A 21,797-nucleotide genomic window follows, 5' to 3' on the forward strand; every position below is an offset into this window, starting at 1 on the left:
TCAAACATAACTGATTGCCTTGTAATAATGTTGCCCTCAAATACTTTATATTTAATTGCATAGAAAATGAGACAAAAGTAACTCCATACCACAGAAGCATGTTTTATTTTATATTTAATTGCTATTAGTGCTTAAAGATGTTCTAATTCCATGACGCTCCAGAAACACCTGCATCAAATCAGATCTCACCACATCATGCCGTTTTCATTGTCAGATGGAATAACCGCTCCGAATGTGGCATTCATTTCATGAGCTGGTAGTCAGACTCATTAATGTAGCTTTTAACAAGCACCAGGTGAAGATCATTTCCTTAGCATCCCACTGTGCCATTCAGGTATTTACATATTAGAAACACTGTGTAAAGCCGTCGTCTGTCCCAGACTGGAAGAGACATGGTTTAAGGCTCTAGTCGCTCCATTAAATGTGTTTTCTGGTGTGTAAGTGTCTCAGCATGCTGTCTTACATTGTTTCCGCTTTCTTATGATGCCTGAAGGTGTTTTTGTCCACTGTGGAAAACTTGGTTATGAGTCCTTGAGTCTGAGACTGTCTGATCGCCTCTTTTGATGGGGTCATGTGATGAGATAATGACGTTTAGTGGGAAAGTTCACCAAAACATGTACTCACCCTAATGTGTCTCCAAACTATGACTGACTAAAGATGTTTTGGAAGAAAGTCATTGTTTGGAACGATATTTCAGAATTTTGGATGAATTATCGCATGTGTGAAACTGTTCACACTTTTCCCTTTGACACAAAATAACAGATATGCTCTGTTTTCGCTATTTAAATCATCTGCACTGTTAGTTACACATCAAGGTATAGTACCACTTTTTGAGCAACTGATAGAGAAACCTTCCTTAATCCTTGTGGTGCAAATGATTGTTTCCAAAAAAAAAAATACTATATGTGAAAATTGTTTTTTGTCATTGCAATAAGGCTGAGATCAAATTAAAATATTCAATGAAAAACGTAAGTCTTAGAAAATGTAATAGAAAATGAGAAACGCTGCCTCAACAACTACATTGAAATACAAAAATAGCTAAAAAAAAAAGTTGAAATAAAAATAAATTATCGCAAATTAGAAAAAAAAATCTAAAATAAAAACTGATAATATAAAAAGAAAAGCTCATTTAAAATATTAATAAATGCTATAACAGTATATATTTAATACTTAACACTGGTGCTGTCTAAATGTAAAACGGAAATAAAATAAAACCATGAAAAGTAATATATTTTTGATAACTAATAAAAATGACAAAAGCACATAAAATGTGTCAAAAAAATAAAAGCTGAAAATATAAGATGGATTAAAATATTAATAGCAAACATATAAACTAAACTAAAATTGCAATAAAAATATACAAATAAAAGCTAGTTTAAAATATTTATAAATGCTATAACATAACAATAATACAAAAAAAACACTGGTCACATAAATGTGAAGTAAAAAAATAAATGAAAGCTAAATAGAACTATCAATAAAACAACAACACATAAAATTACAAAAATTTGAAAAAAATATTGTATATAAATAATACTAAAACAACACTTGTGTCAACTATATATAAAACAGAAATAAAATAAAACTAAATGAAAGTTAAATATAAATAAAAACAAAGTTTTTATATAATTTTAAATTAAATAAATAATTAAATAATTTTAAATTAATTTTAAATAAAAAGTGAAATATAAAAATATATTAGCTGAATTAAAATATTAATAAATGCTATAATAGTATATAAGTAATACAAAAATAAGCATGGTGCCATCTAAATGTAAACGGAAGTAAAATAAAAATACTTGAAAACTAAATATTAATATTAGAAAGCAGCTAACATAAATGGCAAACACACATAAGTTGCTAATACTTGAACTAAAATTACAAAAACAAAAATGAAAATAAAAGCTATTTCAAAATACTAATGCTGTAATATATAAATAATACAAAAATAACACTATAAAAACACTTAAAAAGCCAATAAAACAAAAGCACATAAAATAACTAAAACTAAAGTTAAAGCTGAAAATAACTAACTAAAATAACACTGGTGTCATGTAAATGTGAGATGTGCATAATATAAAAATAAATGAAAGCTAAATAGATATATGAAAGAATAAATACAAATAATAATTTACAGCACGTAACAAAAATGCTTAAAACTTAGAGTGAAATTAAAAATGAAAACTGAAAAATATATATATAGTATACAGTGCCTTGCAAAAGTATTCAAGAAGCAATATGAATGCTCCTTAGCTAAATTTTGAGTGTCCCAGAAAAGAGTATGAATACTTATGCAATGGGATCTTTTAAGTTTTTTATTTCTAATAAATTTGCAAAGTTGTTACAAACCTGTTTTGTGCTTTGTCATTATGGTGTATGAAATGTAGATTGATGTGGGGGAAAAACGTCATTTAAAGAAGTTTAACATAAGGCTGCAACATAACAAAACGTACCAAAAAAAAGGAATATGAATACTTTCGCAAGGCACTGTAAATACTATAATAGTACATGAATAATACTAAAAAAGGGTTTACTAATGCATGTGAAGTTGTAGAGTCACTTTTCATCATGCAGTAGAAGAAAAGCACGAGAGCGAGGCCTCAGAAAGCATGTGATGACGCTCAGGAGCTGCCGTCAAGCTCACGGACGGGAACATGTGGATGCCGTTACTCTGGAGATCCTCTCTGTTTTCCTCTCTCAGGACTGAATAATCATCGCTGCGTTGAATCTGTCTCCCTCAAGAGGACTAGAGAATCTTAACATTTGTGCTGCGGCTGTGATTGCTAAAGCAGAGTCTCCATGTGTTGTCTTTCATTATGTTTCATTGAGTGTGACGTTCAGGCATGTTCAGAGCGAAACTCATTCTGCTTTCTCTCTTTCTCTCTCTCTGTCCGTCTCCTCCAGGTCCATCCGAGTTGTCTTTATCGGTGAGGTATAATCGACGGCCCACTTGTCCCGATGCCACCGTGGGGGTTCATGTTCCCACCCCGCCGCCCTCGCGCCACAGGAAGAGCCACAGCCTTGGAAACGCGTGTGTTTTGTCTTTGTTTACATGTGCACACATACTTACATAATCTATTTACATCAACAGTTTGGGGTCAGTAAGATATTTTTGAAAGAATTTAATACTTCAGCAGAGACGCATTAAATTGACCAAAAGTAAATTAAAATGAACACTAAACAGAAAAACATCTATTTAAAAAATAATAATAAAAACTAAAATAAAAAAAAATATATATATAAAAAATTACTAATATAAAAAGAAAATCTTTAAAATATTAATAAATGCTATAACAGTATATAATTAATACTAAACCAACTCTGATGCCATCTGAATGTAAAATGGAAATAAAATAAAACTAAATAAAAGGTAAATTTAAACATTTTTGAAAATATAAAAATACTATAATAGAATACAAAAATTACCGTGATGCCATCTTGTAAAACGTAAATAAAATAAAAATATAAATCAATGCTTTATAAAATAAATAAAAATATATAAATGGTAAGTTGACAATACTTAAACGACATATATTTATATTATAATATATTGGAAAATAAAAAGAATTTAATACTTCAGCAGAGATGCATTAAATTGACCAAAAGTAAATTAAAATTACCACTAAACAGAAAAAAATCTACTTAAAAATAATAATAAAAAACTAAAATTACAAAAAAATTAAAAATTACTAATATAAAAATAAAAGCTTTAAAATATTAATAAATGCTATAACAGTATATAATTAATACTAAAACAACTCTGGTGCCATCTGAATGTAAAATGGAAATAAAATAAAACTAAATGAAAAAATATTTTTAAATTCTAATAAAAATGACAAATGCACATAAAATTTGTAAAAAATTAAACGTTTTTGAAAATATCGAATACTATAATAGAAAACAAAAATAACCATGATGCCATATAAATGTAAATGTAAAACAGGAATAAAATAAAAATATAAATAAATACATTATAAAAATATATAAATAGAAAGCAAATGGCAGGACCGCGTAAGTTGACAATACTTAAAATTATTTATAAAATAATGTATTGGAAAATTGGAAAGAATTTAATACTTCAGCAGAGATGCATTAAATTGACCAAAAGTAAATTAAAATTACCACTAAACAGAAAAAAATCAAATTAAAAATAATAATAAAAAAAACTAAAATTACAAAAAAAATAAAAAATTACTAATACAAAAAGAAAAGCTTTAAAATATTAATAAATGCTATAACAGTATATAATTAATACTAAAACAACTCTGGTGCCATCTGAATGTAAAATGGAAATAAAATAAAACTAAATAAAACAAATATTTTTAAATTCTAATAAAAATGATAAATGCACATAAAATTTGTAAAAAATTAAACATTTTTGAAAATATCAAATACTATAATAGAAAACAAAAATAACCATGATGCCATATAAATGTAAATGTAAAACAGGAATAAAATAAAAATATAAATAAATACATTATAAAAATAAATAAAAATATATAAATAGAAAGCAAACGGCATTACCACATAAGTTGACAATACTTAAACGAAATTATTTATAAAATAATGTATTGGAAAATTGGAAAGAATTTAATACTTCAGCAGAGATGCATTAAATTGACCAAAAGTAAATTAAAATTACCACTAAACAGAAAAAAAATCAAATTAAAAATAATAATAAAAAAACTAAAATTACAAAGAAAAGCTTTAAAATATTAATAAATGCTATAACAGTATATAATTAATACTAAAACAACTCTGGTGCCATCTGAATGTAAAATGGAAATAAAATAAAACTAAATGAAAACATATTTTTAAATTCTAATAAAATGACAAAGGCACATAAAATTTGTAAAAAATTAAACATTTTTGAAAATATCAAATACTATAATAGAAAAAAAAAATAACCATGATGCCATATAAATGTAAATGTAAAACAGGAATAAAATAAAAATATAAATAAATACATAAAAAAATACATATATAAATATAAATGGAAAGCAAATGGCAGGACCACATAAGTTGACAATACTTAAACGAAATTATTCATATTATAATATATTGGGAAATTGGAAAAGAATGCATTAAATTGACCAAAAGTAATGCACAATAGATTTCTATTTCAAACAAATGCAGTTTTTTAACTTTATATTGAATCATCTCTCAGGTTTAAATAAATAAATGTATTTAAAGTCATGCACTTGGAAGTACAGAGGATTTTGGAGGATTTCAAAGCATTTATTGTTGCACTTGCACGAGTTATTTTATAAAACCTTTATTTATTTATTTATTTATTTATTTATTTATTTATTGCTACCAATGATATTTTGGTATCATTGAGATACTATAATAGTTTTTATTAATATATTAGATTAGCTTTTGTTTTTGTATTTTCATTTTCATTTTTTGTTAACATTTTAGTAATTTTACTGTGTTTTTGACTTTTTTTATTATATGGAACCTCTATAGTTTTTTAACCTCTATAGACATCTATATAAACCTCTACAGTGGTTTTTCCACAGTTTTAGTTTTAGTAGTTATTTTACTAAATCAAGTTCATGTTTTATATATTTTATTACATTTTGTTTCTTTATTGATTTTTTTTATTAAGTATTTTTTATTATTTTGGTTTTGTTTTTAAGGATTAGTTTTTATTCTGAAGACATTTTACATGAAATATCATACATTTTTCCATAATTTACAGAAGACACCCACTAAAATGTCATTCAGTGTAACAATCTTGTCAGGCATATTTACAACAAATATGAATTTATGACATATTAAAAGATTAATTATTTTCACCCCAAATACTAATTAGTTGTAATTCTACATTTTTTTTAATTTGCCACTGTCCTAGGTTTTACCCATTTGTCAGTACGTATTTTTACTCCTTTAAAACACAATACAATTTAATATGCTCCCTAAGTCAGAATAAGCATGTTGTTTGAATTTTTTACACAAATATTTTGCTACACTGAATGACGATGTTTAATTAGTTCAACCAAATTTTGACATTTTTATTCTCCAAAAACTTCTTTGAAACCTTAAATGTAGACACTTTACTTACATTTAATGGACACAAAATCACTTTAGGAAATGTCATTTGACTCTCTCTCACAGTATGATGTGGCATTTCGGTGTGGTGGAGAGTAAAAGTGCGACGTTCCCCATAGAGAAACCACGTCACCTGCTGGACGACAGCTTCCTGGAGTCCCAGAGTCCGGCGAAGAACAACCCACACAGCTCATCCGTCTCCAACGGCATCTCTATAGGTAACAGCACAAGCTGGCATTTTACCAAAGCCCTGCACGTCTTATTTAAGAAATGTGTTGGGTTTAATGCATCCTAAGCATATGTAGGATCATGTTAATTACAGCAGAAAATCATTTTGAATCACTCCCCAGTTTAAAATGAATGAATAAATTAAAAAATGTGGTTAAAATAATACACTTGGAAGTACAAAAGCGTAGCATTCTGGTGGCGTTAAAGGTTAAAATACTTTGAAATGTACTCTGTAAAAAAAAAAAAAAATATATATATATATATAATTTTTTTTTTTTTTTTTTTTTTTTTTTTTTTTGACTGAATTAAAGCATAGAAAAACCTTAATATGTTTGCAGAAATTTAGGAAACAAGCAGTTCACATAGTACATTTCTCCAAAAATCAAAGTTGCAGGAAGTTTGTCTAGTGTGTTCTGTGTAGGAATCTCTGTTTTTATTTTGGTCAGTGTGACTCCGCCCACTGCCATAGGATTTTAATATTTCTTATATAATTATATCTGTAAGATGATTTATTGTAAGATATATTTTTGCAATATAAGCAATGATATAAACACATGTGACCCTGGACCACAAAACCAGTCTTAAGTAGCATTGGTGTGTTTGTAGCAATAGCCAAAAATACATTGAATGGTTCAAAATGATCGATTTTTCTTTTATGCCAAAAATCATTAGGATATTATATAAAGATCATGTTCCATGAAGATATTTTGTAAATTTCCTGCCGTAAATATATCAAAACTTAATTTTGGATTAGTAATATGCATTGCTAAGAACATAATTTGGACAACTTTAAAGGCAATTTTTCTCAGTATTTTGAATTTTCTGCACCCTCAGATTTCAGATTTTCAGATAGTTCCAATTATCTCATATATCTCAAATATTGTCCTATCCTAACAAATCATACACCAACAGACAGCTTATTTATTCAACTTTCAGATGATGTATTAATCTCAGTTTTTTTTAAAAATGGACCCTTATGACTGGTTTTGTGGTCCAGGGTCACAAATGATTTTCCATGCAGTATAGTTTGCTTTACATGGGTATACTGTATGTCTGTATGCATGCATTTAAAGTCAGTAATTCATAAACAATATATAAAGGATTCAGTAAAACCCTCTTTGTAATTTGATCTGTATCTATCAGCTTATTTATTCAGCTTTTAGATGATGTTTAAATCTCAATTTAAAAAAATTGACCCTTATGAGTCCAGGATCACAAATGATTTTACAATGCAATATAGTTTGCTTTACATGGGTATTACTATATGTATGTATGCATGCATTTAAAGTCAGTAATTTATTAAAAATATATAGGGATATATGAGGATTCAGTAAAAACCCTCTTTGTAATTTGATCTGTAAAGATTTAAATGCTCATTTTTGTGGTGGGACTACTGTACTAGAGTGAATGATCTTCTGGGTATGCGTTTCTGATGTAAGTCGTGAGAACAGATTTCTGGTATCGTTGCATGTATTGTGCAAAAGGAACAAAACACCATTATGTCACTATGGCAACAGAAGACTAAATATAACTTCACACAAAGAAAATCAGTAAGTGTTTCCAGCAGACAGATCCCATGCAAACTCATGCAGTAAAGTCTTGTACTGAGCAGTACTTCCACAGTAACTGTGACTGCCGTGTTTGCTTTTTTAAGGAAACAAAAGACTAATCAAAATTATTTTGTGTTATTAACATTATTCCACAACTAATTTTGTACTGAACCCAGAATATATTTCTGATCCTGGATGCTGATTGGTCGGTAACATGTACATTACTGCACAACCAACTTTTAACATTAGCTTATCTTAAAAACCTCCTTGTCTAGACTAAATGTTATCCATCTGCAACACTGCAAAATGCTTTTTGTACTTAGATTTTTGTCTTGTTTTCAGCCAAAATATATACAAATTCTTGAATCAAGAAGGATTTTCTAGACGAGTAAAAATTATTTTCTTGTTTTCAGAAAAGTGAGTTTTTGCTCAGAACAAGCTAAATGCTCTGCCAATGGGGTAAGCAAAATAGTCTCATTTCAAACAAAAAAAACAAGATTATTTTTCTTACCCAAAAAATGCACTTAATTTTGACTTGTTTTTTTCTGAAAACGACAATAGTTTGTAGATATTTTGGTTGGAAACAAGATAAAATCTAAGAGTAATTTGTGCAGTGCAGAAGATCTAAAGAAATAATTAAAACATTTTAATAACAATGTATGTCTTCAGTGTCTTAAACAGAACCGTTTGCATCCCCAATAGGTTTTGAGGTTGTTCTGTACTGCTTTTGTACCGTATTGTTGTTTCTTCACTTTACTCTGATGGACACAGTTGTGAGGTTTGTTTGCATTGTGTTTTATCAGGCAGCAGTCAGAGTTCGTTCTGCGATGATCTTTCTCCAGGAGTTGAGAGGTGAGACCGTCTAATTTGTTGTGTTTGTGTCTAAACATCACCTGCTCAAATTCCAGCTTCAGTATGACTTATTCAGGTCATTCTACATTAGGAAAAGGTTTTCATGGCCTAATAAGAGAATATGGCCAGTAACATTTTGCATTTGTTTACACTAGTTAATGCTTTAACTAACATCAATGAGCCATACATTTGTTACAGTACTTGTCCTGTCTACCTAGATGACTTCCTGCTGATGCAGCATCCTAACTAGTGTGACTCTGTATATGAACAGCACTCAGATAGAGCTGCTCACGTTTACGTTCACATGCAGTCATTTAGAAAAAATATATATATATTTTTTTTGTTGTTGTTGCACCCTCAGATTCCAGATTTTCAAATCTCAGTGCATAAATCTCAAAATTATTTAAAATATATTTTTCATATGTTTTTGTAAAATATATATTGTTTCACCCTTCACATGCACATACACATTAATCCAAAAATATATTGTTGGAAAATATATTTATATAAATATATTTTAAAAACATAGTTGTACTTGTTAATATTTGTTAACATTAGTTAATGAAAATACAACTGCTCATCATTTCATTTCAGATCAGGTTAATATTAACATAAGCAACGTTTGATATTAAAAATGTTTTAAGAAATGTTGAAATTAACATTAACTAATATTAATATTAATGAATGCTTTGAAGTATTTTTCATTGTTGTAATGTTTACAAATGAGCCTTATTGTAAAGTGTATCCTATAACCTTCATAAGATCAACTGCCAAGTAACTTTTTAAACTGAGATTTCTAAAATGAATTTTCGTTTTTGTGTTGTTGTTCATTTATCCTTTCCAGTTATTAATGTTTATAAGTGTTTAACATCTATATATGTCCATTCCACAGGAAAACACATTGATACATACAAATAGCAAAACATATACTGAACAAAACTAAAACAAGAGTTGATCTCAGAACATTTGAAGCTTTAAAGAGATAGTTCACCTGAAAATGAAATTAATGAAATTAATCACCCTCATGTTGTTCCTTTCTATCTTCTGTGGGACACAAAAAAGAAAGCAGATGTTTACGCTGCTCTTTTCCGTGCCGTGAAAGCAGACATTATTATTTTCTAAATAACATTTTAATACATGTGAATACATGCATTTTGAAAATATTATTTATACAGTCAAACAGATGCAAATAGTTAATGTTTTGTGCAGAAATCTCTCCTGTTTATGTAAAAAATTTATTCAGACACCTTCAACATTTCTCACATTATCACATATTAAAATTGTAATGAAATATGACAAGAACTCCGAGTTAAACTGTGTCGAAACAGTGTCTGAATCTTGATAATAACTCTGATAGAAAGGTATGTAATGGATTACAATCAACCAAAACTGCTAGTATGACAATATTTACAAAATTATTAATACTTTCTAGACCAATTAACAAGCAATGCTTAATTTTGTTCCGTCTGTGGTGTAAAAAGGTCGCATTAGCAATTAAAGTAAAAACACTTTTGATGTCTGAATAATTTTTGGTCCTAAATTTGTATCAGTTTTATTAGTAGAATTTTTTGGGTGTAATGTCACAGTTTCCTATATTTTGCTATAAATATAAATCAACTACAGTGTCCTGCACCCACTACTGAAAAAATATCAAAAATTATATCTGATATGTCAATAATTTTTGGTTTGGCTGTATATCATATTAACCCTCTGGGCCTCTTCGGTCATTTTTGACCGAAAAATTTTATGTTTTGAATTTTTAAAAATCGTAGCTTCATCAGAATGAGATGACACTTGGTGACTTTTGTTGCATTAGCTATGTGAGTACAAAAAAAAAAAAAAATCAGTGACATGATTCGGATATGTTAAAGGGTCAAAAAGAAAATAGTCACACTTGGCTCCTTCGCGGTCAAAAATGACCGACATAGGAAATGAATGGGAAATACGAAAAAATTTGATAATTCAGATAATCTTTTGGTAATACAAGCTACAAATCAGCCACTGTGCTGAAAAGAAGTGTTCAGCAAGCAAGGACTGACACTCTAAAATAACAAAAGTACAGAACTGACACACACACGCACACACACGCGCACACACACACACACACGCACACACACACACACACACACACACACACACAGACACACAGAAATAAGCAGAAAAATGCAAAACCTGATATTTATCCAATCAAAAAATATCTAAACCTTGCCAAAAGTAATCTTTTAGAATGTCTGAATATATTTCTAAATGCAAAGCCTATTAAAATGAAGAAACAGTAAAAAAAAAAATAAAATAGGAATCCCAAAGCCCCTGTATATATGTATATAGGGAGACACAGGAGTTTACATGGCATTACACAAGTTTTTATTTTTTATGCCACTAGATGGTGCAATTTTCACTTAAAAAAATGGATTTTAAATTCTTTTACTCTATTTTAATGTGAAATGTTGTATTTATTGAAAAATAATAAATACATAATTAAATTAAAAAATATAATATAAAATATAATTCTAGTGGGAAAAAAATGCTCATTAAAACTGTATAAATATTGCATAAATTCATAAAAAATGCTCAAAACTCTAAATAATAATTACAAAATATTATTGAACAAAAATGTATTTAATTGATTTTCCAGAAGAAAAAAAAAAGTTACTTTTTAAGGCTTCGGTCACTTCTGACCGCGAGGGAGCCAAGTGTGACCCCTTAATGAGGAGGCCCAGAGGGTTAAGTTCATTAGTTTTTATGTTAAATCTGTATAGTCCAGCTTTTAAACGCAATTCAAATGCATACATTTACATAGGCCTCAATCATTTAGCCATATTTATCTGTAGTATGAGTATCAGATAAACTCATTGTGGCGAATGTGCAAACAGGGGCCGCATGTACGCGACTCTGGGCCCTAACTGGAGGGTTCCTCTCCGCAACTCCCCCAGAGGCCGCAGCCATGCCCACAGGTACAAACCCTTACCTGGGTCAAAGGTCACCTCCTCCATTCCTCTGGGTCATCGGGTTCACCTGTCTTGGCATGCAGCGTCTCCTCTTTAACATTCCAGTTTCCTCCTCTTGTCTGGTTTAGTCTGAAGACCCTCATGTCTGTCATCTGTTCTCACTTTATCCTGATGTCAAGGATTGTCATCATCTCAGAATGGTTATAGAAGAGAATTACTGTCTTTGTAGAAGAGAAAAGCTCTGGTTCAAAACCTAACCAGCTGACTTGATGTCTACTGTCCTGACTACCTAGATGACTTCCTGCTGATGCAGCATCCTAACTAGTGTGACTCTGTATATGAACAGCACTCAGATAGAGCTGCTCACGTTTACATTCACATGCAGTCATTTAGAAAAAAAATATATTTTTTTTTTGTTGCACCCTCAGATTCCAGATTTTCAAATCTCAAAGCATAAATCTCAAAATTATTTAAAATATATTTTTCATATGTTTTTGTAAAATATATATTGTTTCACCCTTCACATGCACATACACATTAATCCAAAAATATATTGTTGGAAAATATATTTATATGAATATATTTAAAAAACATAGTTCATATATTTTTAGCAAAAAAATAATAAATAATCAAAAAATAGCACTGAACTAATAAAAAAAAAACTGATTAAAATAACAATTAGGTTAAAGTAAATCAATAATAAATAAATATATTATATAATATTATTTAAAATAAACTAACAATTTGATTTAAATTTTAATTCATTTTAAATACATTTTGTAATCATTTTAAAATGTTCCTTGTTTTTATTGTTGTTATTATTCTAATTCATTTTATATGTAAAGCACTTTGAATTACCATTGTGTATGTAATGTGCTATATAAATTTAGCCTTTCCTAACATAAATAAACCAGCAATTAGGTTAAATCAAACAAATAATAAAAAACAATCAAATAAAATAGATTAAAAATAAATGAACTAACAATTTGATTGAAATAAATAAGAATAAAATAAATCAACAATAACAATTAGATGAAAATAAGTAAATGAATAACAAACAAAATATATTAAAACAAATGGATTAAATTATATTGACAATAAAGAAAAAAATAAAATAAATGCATGAATCAGATTAATTGGTGAATTCAATTCAAATTTTAAAAATAAAAACAAATTAAAGTTTAAATAAATAAATAATGCATCTAAACTGTACAGCACTTTCGTGATTAGGAAAAAAATGTAATGTATTGTGATTGAAACTAAACATTTTCTAAATAATATTTTATACGTATTTAATTGTTTACATAAATTGGGTCTTTACAGTTTATATAAAAATTGTATAACTGCCTTTTAAATTTTAGAATTCATATTTGGGAGTCTGTGGCATCTGAAAGATTGAAAAACCCTCATCAAACCTTCAGACGCTTTTGTTCAAAGCAAAGCCAAGTTTCTAAAAAGCAGTGTATTTTAAAGTAAAATATTGGGTAAAAAAAAAGACCAATTTTTCCTTTTTTGTGTCCAAACTTAAGAAGTCATCCAGAATAGAGTCTCTCAGAAGGCTGCATATTTATACTGTTTACCTTACGTCTTTACATTAAGAGTGTGCATATGAAAATGCAACCCTACATAGGCAGCTCTCTAGGTTTTGAAAAAGAGCCGATATCTTGTGATTGGGTTTTTTCGCCGGGTGAAGGGGAACTTTTCCGTCTTACATCAGCGCTCTCTTTACTCTCTCAAACTCACTTCTCCTCAGCCTGAGCTCTCCTGCAGCTCCATCTCATTCTCACATCAGATGTGAGCTGGAACGTCTGCTCTCTGAGGCCTCATTACATGATTAGAGAAGCAACAGTAGACATGCACGGGTTGGTGGTTGTTATTGTGAATGTATTGGTCTAATGTGATTCCCTCTGTGCAGTCCGTCACTAGCAGAGCCCAGTCTGGCTCATGGAGAGTCGGGTGGAGTCACAATGGAGGGGGCGTTGAAGAGGAAAACCCTGCTGAAGGAGGGCAGGAAACCCAAGGTGAACAGGAAGGGAACGTTTTTCAGGTTTTGGCCCAATATTCAGTATATAAAGATAATCATACATTTGCTTTGAAATGGTGTATACATGACATTAACAGCTCCAGAAAAAGACGATGGCAGCATGAAGATCACATATTTTAGGGGCCAACATACGTTTTAAACATATATCTACTTTTATATATAAATGTATGTAATTATTGTTATATGTGTGAAATATGTGACCAGTCTTGAGTAGCACGGGTATATTTGTAGTAATAGCCAACGATTCATTGTATGGGTCTAAATTATTGCTTTTTCTTTTGTCAAAAATCATTAGGATATTAAGTAAAGATCATGTTCCGTGAAGATATTTTGTCTATTTCCTATCGTAAATATATCAAAACTTAATTTTTGATTAATGGTATGCATTGCTAAGAACTTAATTTGGACAACTTTAAAGGCAATTTTCTCAATATTTTTTATTTTTTATATTTTTGCACCCTCAGATTCCATATTTTCAAATAGTTGTATCCCACCCAAATATTGTCCTATCCTAACAAATCCATACATCAATGGAAAGCTTATTTAGCAGCTTTCAGATGATGTATAAATCTTAACATTTTAAAAACTGACCATTACGAGTGGGTTTGCGGTCAAGGGTCACATATTTTTGTGTCAAGAACATCCTGAACAAACAACACTTAAGAAAACATTCTCAATAACCAACAGACTGAATCCTCAATATTTCGATATCTGGACTGAATATTTGACTCAACCACTCCATCTAGTGACCAAGACATACAAACACAAAACATAAAAAATCCCAAGTCTGTTTCTACATTTGTCTCAGAAACAGTGTTGTGTAAAAATAAAATCCCAAAAGATTTTCATACATTTGCATTTATGCATATGCATCCAAAGTGACTTGCATTGCATTGAATGTAAATATTTGATCAAGTCATGCATTCACTGGGAATTTAACATTGATGTCCGTGGCACCATGCTCTCTTGTTTGAGTTGAGTTTGCATCATGGAGTGTATGTTTTGTTTTGTTTTTTTCAGCTGGCCTCATGGACGCGGTTCTGGATCACACTTTGTGGTTCCACTCTCATATTCTACGGATCTAAAGCTCTGCGAGCCACAGAACGGAAACATGTGAGTGATGCAAAGAATCTCACAGCAATCCCATATTTTAGAAATAAAAAATAAATATGACACTGAACTATAAAACCTCAAGTGTCAATGTAGCAATAGCCAAAAATACATTGTATGGGTCAAAATTGTAGATTTTTCTTTTACGCCAAAAATCATTCGGAAATTAAGTAAAGATCATGTTCCATGAAGATATTTTGTAAATTTCCTCCCATAAATATATCAAAACCTAATTTTTGATTAGTAATATGCATTGCTAAGGTGTTCATTTGGACAACTCTAAAGGCGATTTTATCGATATTTAGATTTTCAGATTCCAGATTTTCAAATAGTTGAATAGTATCTCACCCAAATGTTGTCCTATCCTCATTCATCAATGGAAATCTAATTTATTCAGTTGTCAGATGATGCATAAATCTCAATTTAAAAAAAAAAAATGTTTCCCTTATGACTGGTTTTGTGATCCAGGGTCATAAATAAGTACATTTTAATACAGTTATTTTATATAAAAAATGTAAAAGGGAAAAAATGAACAATTTGTCATGAAAATAACATTTTATGTCATCTTTTTTCACATAACACAGTACAAGTCATCACCGTGTAAGAAAGTGTCCGTTCTGGGCTGGATGGTTGTGCTTCCGGATGATCCGGCTCAACCCAACATCTTTCAGCTCAACGATCCTGACAAAGGTAAATCTGATTCACTGAGGGTTTCCTTTAGTGCATTTATATGTCATTCTTCACAAATGACAAATGTATTCATTGTTAAATGATAGTGAATGATGTTTATGTTTTTATATACATAACTAAAGCAGAATCTGTGTATTTCTCAGGAAATGTTTACAAGTTTCAGACTAGTGATCGGTTCACTGCGATCGTGTGGCACAAACACCTGGAGGAGGCGTGTCGGAGAAGAAGACCTCAGGTATTGATTCATTTATTTCCATGTGATATGACTGGATGATGTAACCCAAATCTTATTCACAATAATAGCACAATAGAGTTATTTCTGAAAGATGTTCAAACAAACAAAATGGATATTGACACAAACTCATACTCTAAGTCTGGAATCGATGCAAAAGCAGTGTCACATTATAAAAAGTCTTGGGATTAAATATTTTATAATTAGCTTTAATACTGTATTTTAATTGTAATGTTTAAATGTGTTATTTATAATAACATACATGTTATTTTTATTTATTTTTTGTATTTAGGATTTTTTTAATGGAAAAATTAATGCTTTTATAAAGTAGTAATGCATTAAACTGATCAAAAGTGACAGTAAAGACATTTATAATGTTACAAAAGATTTTTTTTCTGTTCATCAAAGAATCCTGAATATAAAATGTATCTCAGTTTCCACAAAAATTAAAACAGCACAACTTATTTTTAACAGCGATAATAATCAGAAAGGTTTCTGAAGGTTTCTGAAAACAATTTCTGAAGGTTCATGTGACACTAAAGACAGGAGTAACGATGCTGAAGATGCACAGGAATATTTTTCACAGGAATAAATTACATTTTACAATATATTCACAGAAAACAGATATTTTAAATTGTAATAACGTTTCATAATATTACTGATTTTACTGTTTTGATTAAATAAATACAGCCTTGGCAAGCATAAGAGACTAAATTCTTGGCTAGACTTTCGAATTGTAGTGTATTTATATTATTTGAGATGTATTTAATATTATGAAAAAAAGAAAGAATTTACAAAAACAAAAAAGCTAGTGTTAGGTTTTTTTTTTTGTTTTTTTTTTTTTAAGAAAACAAGCAGTAAGTAAATGAATAGCGAATAAGTCTAAAAGAGCAATTTTTTTTTAATAGAATTAGAATTAGTGCTAGAGTTAGAGGGTCAAATAAAGATTAAATGATTAAATGAGTTTTATAGTAATGCATCATGTTGCACAATGCCATAACTGCTATGGCAGTTTTTTTTGATTTTGATTTAATGAGTTCTAATGTCAGTGTTGGGGGAAAGTTATTTTTAAAAGTAATGCATTATAATATTGCGTTACTCCCTAAAGAAGCAACTTATTACATTACCTAGTTACTTTTTATGGAAAGTAATGTGTTATGTTGCTTTTGCATTACTTTTTAAATTTGAGCAGGGCTTGCTTGTTTGTTTTTAATATAAAAAGTTCTATTTTTGGCACAAAAAAAAAGTTACTTTTAAAAGTAATTAGAATATTTACTTATATATTTACTATATTTTACACTGTCTACAGTAATGCATCATGTTAAACAAGTAAACTACAGTTGCAATTGCACAATGCCATAACTGCTCTTTCCACTCTTATAGATACCAGCGAATCTCATGTCATTTGAGTAAACGGACTTGTGTAACTTTTGCCTGAAGACATTTATAAGGTGCCAAAGGCCTGCAGAGACCAAGTAGAACGTCTTTGGTTCAACAAAATGATGAAGAAAGAGCAAAAATCCTTCATTATTGAAGACTCCCCCGAGCCAAAGGACTCGCTCTGATCCACTGGCCCTCAATGAGCCCGACGGACACATCAAGCACTAAGATTCGTCTGTTACAGATCCGGACCTGGAGGTTTACTCTCTAATATGTGGTAGGAAGGGACGGGAATTTCGAATTTTGCCTGTTCCAGCTCCATCATGTCTTTTCTACGAAGACTTTTGGATCTCAAAGTGTTTGTGTGGCTTCAGTGAAGTACGTTATGGGAATTAAATTGAATAGAAGCTCAATTTTTGTGGTGATGTAAGTGAGTTTTAGGAGAAAAAAATGCCGCCTGTAGCAGAAAATTAAAAAGCCAAACTAACAGGGGTTTGCTCTTACAAACAGCCGTAACAAACAAACCACAGCTGGATCAGGAAAAAAGATCCTAGAAGAGCTAAACCAGCTAATGATGCTCACTGGTTAAGAGTGGTTCAGTTCTAGACTAATATCTCCTTTCAGCACAGTGGTTTTTATTTGTGGTTAATGTTACGATGTGCTGCTCGAAAGAGGTTTGTGAGTGTGACTTGTTTACATCAGGGACTCTGAATCCAGTTTCTGTTTTAGTCATTTTATACTCATGAAAGCTTGTTTTGGGCTTTAAGTATTAATTTATTACACCTTTTCCTATAAATGAAGGTTTTGCCCACGAGTCAACAATTCAAACCGGCTGTTATATGAGGTTGGTGTTTGTTACGTCTGATACATTCAGCCCATCTCACAAAAACAAGAACTGCTTTTTAATGTACATTATCTTCAAAATCCTAAACATTCACAGTAATTGTCTGGACAAAACCTGTCAAAAATCTGTCAAGGTCATATCCTACCCTAAAATGAGCAGAAAGAAATAAACAATAATATTTAGCTGTAAGAAAATTAAGCCGATTTGTCATATTGTGGCATTATTTTAGTCAATTAAGCACATTTAACTATTAAATTCTTATTACTGTAAAACAAACAAAAACATTATTTAAATTTTAAATATTTATCATCACAGTCATATTTTACGGAGCCCCTAAGGGGACGTGGAGCAAAAAATAAATAAAGATTAGTTTCGCGTGCTCACGTGAAACTATCGCGTGCGCACGTGAAACTATTGCGTGCGCACGTGAAACTATTGCGTGCGCACATGAAACTATCGCGTGCGCACGTGAAACTTTCTCTATAGTTTCGCGTGCGCACGCGAAACATAGAGAAATTTCACGTGCGCACGCCATAGTTTCACGTGCGCACGCGAAACTATAGAGAAAGTTTCACGTGCGCACGCGATAGTTTCACGTGAGCACGCGAAACTAATCTTTATTTATTTTTTGCTCCACGTCCCCTTAGGGGCTCCGTAATATTTATTGTACTGCCTTTATGCGTATAATTATATATATTTTTTAATTATTGCCAGTTAAACTGTGCTTTACATGCACTTTAAAATATGTCACATGCTTTTAAAAAAATAGATCAATAAGAACAGGCTTAATTTTCTTAATGCAAAATATAATTCTTATATTTATTTCTTGATTTTTGGTGTGCAATGTGAGCTGGATATGTTTTTGTGAGGTGTACCCTGCAGTCACAAGCATCATCAGAGCAGCTGCATGTTTGCATCCTGAACGAGTATTGATTTTGAAGAGATATTCTTTTTATCCATTTCTATCAGTTCGGCTATGAACGTGAAACATCTGACCGCAGCGAACAATGCTGGTTTAGTGGTTAGTTGATTTAAGATGCTCATTCAGATCAAGTTAACAGCATTTTTCCTGTAATTTATTTCCCATATTTCGTTCTGTGCAGGACTAATGATTGAAATGAAGTTTGACGATAATGTGTGTGAGTTTTAAGCACGTTTGTCTTTAAATGAAGTTTAACTCTTATAGAGCTGCGGCGAGTCTGTCACTGAAGAAGAAACGACTGTCAGTCTGAAATACTGAACACACAATCCACACACAACATCTCATCCATTTAGATCAGCTTCAGAAACCTGACACCAAGCAGAATCAGAGGAATAATTCACTCCAGAATGACATTTGTGTCATTATTTCCTCCTTTTTATATCAGTTGAATTAATTTGCTGAATTTCATGCAACTCCATACAACCTCCAAAAATGATTTAAAAAAAGTACTCTATATACAGTTGAGGTCCAAAGTTTACATACACCTCACAGAATTGCAAAATGGTAATTATTTTGCCAAAATGCATGTTAGTTTTTTTATTTAGTGCTAACCTGAATAAGATATTTCCCATTAAAGACATTTACATTTAATAGCTGAATTTATAAAAATGACCCCATTCTAAAGTTTACATCCGCTTGATTCTTAATAATATGTTGTTACCTGAATCATCCACTGCTGTGTTTTTTTGTTTAGTGATAGTTGTTCATGAGTGCCTTATAAGTCCTGAACCAGTAGACTGCCTTCTTTAGAAAAATCCTTCAGGTCCCACAAAATCTTTGGTTTTTCACAATAAGGACAACTGCGGGACTCATATGCAACTATTACAGAAAGTTCAAATGCTCACTGATGCTTCAGATGGAAAGTGGGGGTGAAAACTTTTCAAATTTGAAGATCAGGGTAAATTTAACTTATTTTGTCTTCTGGAAAACATGCAAGTATTTTCTGTAGCTTCTGAAGGGGAGTACTAAATGAAAAAAATATGCTATTTAGGTCAAATATTTTTTTAAAAATGTGCACATCTCAATTCTGTTCAAAAGTTTTCACCTCCGGCTCTTAATGCATTGTTGTTCCTTCTGAAGCATCAGTGAGTGTTTGAACCTTCTGTAATAGTTGCTTATGAGTCCCTCAGTTGTCCTCAGTGTGAAAAGATGGATCTCAAAACCAACCGGGAAAGTTTTTACATACACAAACAGAATTTGTGGGACCTGAAGATTTTTTTCTGAAGAACAGCAGAGAGTTTATTGGTTCAGGACAAACAAGGGACTCATGAACAACTAACACTAAACAGCTGTGGATCATTCAGGTAGCAACATAGTATTAAGAATCAAGTTTATGTAAACATTTGAACAGGATCATTTTTATAAATTCAGCTATTATTTTCTCCTGTGCACTATATGTAAACATATTCTATGTTAATTTTTTTCTTCAGGTCAGTACTAAATAAAAATTAAGATGCATTTTGTATGATCCCTCTTATTTTGCTAAAATAATTAACATTTTGCAGATTCTGCAAGGTGTATGTTAACGTTTGACTTCAACTGTACGTATGTAAATCAGGACTTCAGAATGCAGTTTTGTGCTTGTACTTGAAATATTACACAATTTTATGGAGCTTATAGTGGGTCGCAATAACCTGTGACATGAAAAAAGTGCAAAAATATTTGTTAAAATTTTGTCTTCTAAATATATAAAATAAAACATACCAGATTGGAAGTACATGAGTAAATCATGCTAAAATGTTCATTTTGGGATGAATTGTCAGGTTTCTGTAAAACACTCCTCGCTTCACTCAGTGAACTGACTCTTGATAGTGATTATTAGTTATTTGTTGAGAGTATTATTTATCTAGCATCAGTTTTGCCTTTCTGTATATGAATTCAGCTTTCAATAGGCCACTGTTTTTGTTGAAGAGAGAAGCAGGGAAACACATGTACAGTTTGTTTCTGCTGGAACTGTGAATGAACTCTTGTTGTGTTGCCATGTAAATATGTTGCTAAATTATTTCTTGTTTGCCATCGTGGTACATTGCGGTTTATCAGCTAAAAAGCTGATTCTTCTGTACAAACATTAAATGCCAGTGAACACACAATTGTCTTTGTGTACTCTTCATTTTTACATTTCATTTGATCAATTAGGAGGTTGAGGATTTGGATATATTGCTGTTTAGCGTGATCTGATAAAAGAGTACCTCTCGAGATTATCTTGAAATGGTGATTTATTAAAATTGCATTATTTCCTAACAGTTTGGACTGGAGATGACTGATGGTAAGTTTTATTTGATTTTATTATTTTTTATGTGTGTGTGCTTTATCTCAATTTAAATGTATTTAACCTTTTTTAATCTTATTTTCTGTCTATCAGTCTATAGTGCTTGTCAGTTGGGCGACTTCATAGCAGCACTAGTCTGAACTGTAACAAAATTTAAGCACAGTGGTAGAAAAAAAAACAAGATTGTAAGTTTTAACTGTCAGCATTGGTCACATTGACAACCAATAATTTGTATTGCATTATGATACTTTTGCATAATGATTAATCAAGTATCATTCTTTATGGTTAGGTGTCATAAACAAAAATCTCACCACAGGCAACCAAACTCATGTCAGTACCTTTTTGGTTTTACAAAACATTGCAAATAAGACATTAAACACAGCAATTCACACATACAATGTTTTAAATGTTAGAAGGCCATTCAGTGCTGCTTGAAAGTTTGTGAACTCTTTGGAGTTTTCTATATTTCTGCATAAATATGATTGAAAACATAATCAGATTCAAGTACTGAAAGTAGACAATGATGACCCAGTCAAACAAGTGAGAGAAAAAAATGTCTTTGTCATTTATTTATTGAGAAAAATGGCCCAGTGTCACATATCTGTGCATTGCAA

At 30.6% G+C, this 21,797-nt stretch overlaps 1 protein-coding gene across 1 annotated transcript in view; it reads left to right on the top strand.

Annotated features, from left to right (window-relative positions):
* LOC141334908 (ras-specific guanine nucleotide-releasing factor RalGPS1-like) overlaps positions 1 to 18,248 on the top strand; it is a 134,787-nt gene extending 116,539 nt beyond the window's left edge. Inside the window, exons 8-15 of the mRNA XM_073840134.1 lie at positions 2,905 to 3,031; positions 6,121 to 6,272; positions 8,636 to 8,684; positions 13,548 to 13,653; positions 14,697 to 14,789; positions 15,371 to 15,476; positions 15,620 to 15,711; positions 17,092 to 18,248. Coding sequence (XP_073696235.1) covers positions 2,905 to 3,031; positions 6,121 to 6,272; positions 8,636 to 8,684; positions 13,548 to 13,653; positions 14,697 to 14,789; positions 15,371 to 15,476; positions 15,620 to 15,711; positions 17,092 to 17,121 — 755 coding nt within the window. The 3' untranslated portion in view covers positions 17,122 to 18,248. The remainder of the gene's footprint in view (positions 1 to 2,904; positions 3,032 to 6,120; positions 6,273 to 8,635; positions 8,685 to 13,547; positions 13,654 to 14,696; positions 14,790 to 15,370; positions 15,477 to 15,619; positions 15,712 to 17,091) is intronic.
* The last annotated feature ends 3,549 nt before the right edge of the window (positions 18,249 to 21,797 follow it).

Source organism: Garra rufa, chromosome 5 (assembly GCF_049309525.1).
Source record: "Garra rufa chromosome 5, GarRuf1.0, whole genome shotgun sequence".
In the NCBI taxonomy this organism is placed as follows: Eukaryota; Metazoa; Chordata; class Actinopteri; order Cypriniformes; family Cyprinidae; genus Garra; species Garra rufa.